We start from the raw sequence: 4137 nt of genomic DNA on the forward strand, positions 1-4137 counted from the left end.
GATGATGATGATGATGATGATGATGATGATGATGATGATGATGATGATGATGATGATGATGATGATGATGATGATGATGATGATGATCCAATCCAAACAGCAACCAGTTTAGGATGATAAAAAATCGACGCCTTCAGCGTTTACAACCTATAGAAATATGTAGAACATTTCACGTAACCCACCTGCTGAGAAATCACCTCGGATTCCGTCGGAACCCCATGAACTCCGTACGAATTCCACGGTAGGTCCGGCTGTGCTCCAGGTAGTCGTGCTATTGATGGGCTACAATAAGACAGACGACTTGAATTTGCCCGAAGACTTCGGCCAAACTGACAAGAATGTGAATTTTTGATGGTACTGTCAGGTAGAGTAGAACAACTTGGAGGTCTTACATCGACGCCTGTTGAAGTCAGCCATGTTTGTTGTCGGTGAACTTTCTCCGCAATTACTTCTGGTGTCAAGTCGCACAAGATGCCAGCTGATAGAACTGAATTCATGCCCGCCGGTTTTGTTGATCGTTGAGGCAGGAAATATTTGTCTGTTATTGAAGGTAATGGGCAATAGAATTTTGGCTGGCTACGTAGATTCAAGAAGGATATCTAATTGACATGTATCTTCCCCGATTTTCGGATACCAGCAATCAGCAACCAAATTATAGGACCATTCATATTTTTCATGATTTTTTGTACACCCACTTCGAAAAATCATAAAAATTATCGGCATTAAAAACCGCGTATTTGTTGTACAGTGGTTAAAATTTCCACAGTTTCATTCACCGATGGTCTGAGGAGTTAGCGTTAATTAACTACGTATTGGAGGCGGTAGCCGACGTCAGTACAGAGGTGTCAGTTGACTTTTCACTAGGGTGATCAGAAGGGGGCCATGCATTGAGGGTAACATCTTGGATGCATGCACGCCACTGGGTGTCCGATAGTTAATGAAATAAGTAGCTCGGTAGTCCAACTGTTACTTTAGATAACTTGGTTCAAGAAATCCTTTGTATACCAACTTAGTGAGTGGTAACAGGGTTTTGCTGCTTGGTACTTTGTTTAAAATCATCTGAATCAAAGCCAATTTTTCGTATTTGTTGCATGCCAGAGGAATGTTGAATGATCAACTGCAAACTAAATTGTTCCTCAAGATATTAGCACTTACAATGTTTATCGGTCTGGTCATTTTTTAGTGGGCTTTAGTGTCACCCATGGTATTGCCTTTAAACAAAACTGCCAGATTCTCCTCAGCCTAGATATTTACCAGCTTGATGGACCTACCCTAGACTGTGGTATGTACGGCAGAAATCTACAGTGTTCACTTGAACTAGGTCCATACAGACCAACCAGCTACCTCAGTACACATGGAAGTGCGAGACTACAAAGCGACAGGTAATCAGCTGGAAAGAATGTGATTCGAAATAGTGAAAATATACTTCACTATCCAATCCGGGAGAAATTAGCAGAAGCACCGGCCAAATCCATGATGTTTTACCACAATGACGAAAAGTTAAACTGTCAACAGATGAGTTTTCTAAGAGTTGAAGGCTACTGGCTGTTGATCAGACGGCAGTTAATCTGTTCACCGAGCTTGACAAATCAACTACCATGTGATCAGCCACCAGTAAACACACCCGAGTTACCCGTATTTCGACAGATTGACAGAAGAAGGCTCCACAAGTTGATACACGATACCCACATACATCAGTTCGTTACGAATGTCCGCCCACTTTCTTCAGGATTCAGCCGTTTGCGCCAGTGCGTACCCGTGGAAGGGCGCACCGGCGGTATCTTGAAGAACACTTGCGACGCGAGTTTTGGGTTGGTAACTTCACTCCTACGCTGATTGTTTGAAATGGCAGAATGCGTATTCCACACTTACACTAAATGCATATGCCTTAAAGTCCGGTCAGTATTTGATTCGATGTGCTGTTCTGCAGAATGACCAGCTACAAGGAGTAATCATAAGGGAGAACATGATTAACTGATGCCAAGACTTCCTACCAACCTTACAAACAGTGGCATTAAAAACATTGTGTAAACTGTAACCACAGAAACATAACATGCGGAGGCTCCGCCTGATTTAATATTGTATTTAGTTGTTTTTTGCTGTTGCACTTGGCAAGAGAACTCAGTCGAACCTGTCAGCCTATCATAGGGAGGCATGATAAGTACTCTTAGTGTAACGGTGATGCTAATGGTGGAGAGGTACGCGAGTAGTATGTGTTGTTTGAAGAATTTCGCTTTGCGTCTTTTGAAAAGGGGAGATCTGTTGCGGAATTTGTGGAGTCGCTTTTTAATCTTTGCTTGGATTTGAGTGAAGAATGATTAGAGTCAATGAATCTCCAGGAATGTTCAAGAGGTCGCGTTAATGAGAATATGGATGTCCAGTTTTTGTAAATAAGATACAAATTAGAGTTTTGCTTCCCTGTCCAACGGTCTGTAACCGGTTAGTTGGCATTTCCTGATAAATAACTCCGCAGCGAAGACCTTCGTCCTTTCACTACTAGTAGGATCGGATTCAAGAGTTCATTAGGACTGGAAACCTGCTGTTCAAGTCGCGGAGGAAGCGCGTCTCCTCAAGGTGAATATTGGTACAGCTCCTTATGGTCTTTTTCCTTAAAAATATGTCGTTGCTACTTTGCTGCCCAGATTAGTACTGACTTTATCTGTTTCATCTGACCGTAAGAAACCGGAACGCCGCATCGGAATCGCTCGGTGGGTCGCAACAGTAGAGACGGTATATGTTCCGCCGCTGATTGATTGATGGTCCATCGCTCGACGCACCGACAGCTGACCGGTGCAGCAGTCTTGTTGATGTTTAGCCAAATTCTGGATCAAACTTTGCTAGACAGCTCGAGTGTATGCAAATTTTTTGCCACGATAAAAACAATCATTTTGACGGCAGTCCTAAGAAGTGGGAATAATGAAAATTCTGTTTGTATTTTTTTTATGTATAAACGCTGTTCTAGGTCGCTATTCTCCTTTCCAAGCCAGCAAGGCTTATAGCATCCGTTTGTTGAAGAACCCTACCACGCAGCATGGCGAAACCTTTTCAGCACATAGTATGGTATAGATGTTTTTAATACTATTTTTATATAACCTTCTTAATATAAATGGAATCGACCATTAGCGTCCAACGAAGATACATTTCTTCAACTCCCCTTATGAAGACAATATGAAGATCTCAGGCAAGTATGGCATAAAGAATGTGGTTGCAAATATAGAGAAGAAAGTTATTCAATGTTATATTTATCATCAGCATCGACAAAACGACATCTGTGATTGGGTAAAATAAGATTAGCGCACTAATTTTGTGTTACAGTAGAGCAGGCATACTGACAAGAAGTTACAGTGCTGACTGTGACTTGTGGTGGCAAGCCCTTCGAGAGAATACTGCACGATGCGGCTAAAAGTTAGTTGAATCCAACCTTTCACTGGGCAGCTTTCTAAATCCCCAACCAAATCACGTGTTTTTAGGGAGATACAAATCACGCAAAATCACTCCAGCAGTGCACAGGACACCCGCCCACATTGTTTGGCACGCCATGAGACTGGAGCCAGTTTTACACAGACGCTTGCACTGTTGACGGACAGAGGATTGCTTGACAGATTGTTCCTTGGTATACGGTGATATAAATGTCTGTTTAAGTCCACACCGGCTTCAAACTGAGGGCATCTGACTGAGTGAATCAGCGGGCGTAAACAAACTGTGTCCGTAGTCGTGGCTTCGGAGAGAATGTCGGCAAACAGAGTAAAACTGGCTTTGCAAAGAGAAACCGGACCATACCAGCTGTTTGGCTATCGTCAACAAAGTTCACAAAGATATGTTCTCGGTCTGGGGGATTTTTTCATTTTTTTACGACAGAACGGTGTTTGACAAGTATTTTGACAATGGTTTTTAGACGAGCGCCACTGACGTGTAGTGAAACATGACTCAACCGAAGGGCAGGATGACCCCAAACACTGAACTCCTGTCAGTATGATATAAAAATGTCAAAAAACACCAAAGTTCGCCAGAATGGAGGCCGGTTACATGTACCCCACCTCAGTAATTCCCAACTTTGTTACCTATCTCCTTCCAATGAACGTGAACCCAAGAATAACAATAATAATAATAATTCGATAACCGTAGCATAATTTGTCT

General features: G+C 42.4%; 1 protein-coding gene across 1 annotated transcript in view; it reads right to left on the bottom strand.

The window, feature by feature from the left end:
* T265_09020 (hypothetical protein) overlaps positions 1–4137 on the bottom strand; it is a gene marked incomplete at both ends in the record, with an annotated part of 8549 nt that overhangs the window by 1431 nt on the left and 2981 nt on the right. The window contains one exon of the mRNA XM_009174981.1: positions 183–538. Coding sequence (XP_009173245.1) covers positions 183–538 — 356 coding nt within the window. The remainder of the gene's footprint in view (positions 1–182; positions 539–4137) is intronic.

Source organism: Opisthorchis viverrini, assembly GCF_000715545.1.
Source record: "Opisthorchis viverrini unplaced genomic scaffold opera_v5_249, whole genome shotgun sequence".
NCBI lineage: Eukaryota > Metazoa > Platyhelminthes > Trematoda > Opisthorchiida > Opisthorchiidae > Opisthorchis > Opisthorchis viverrini.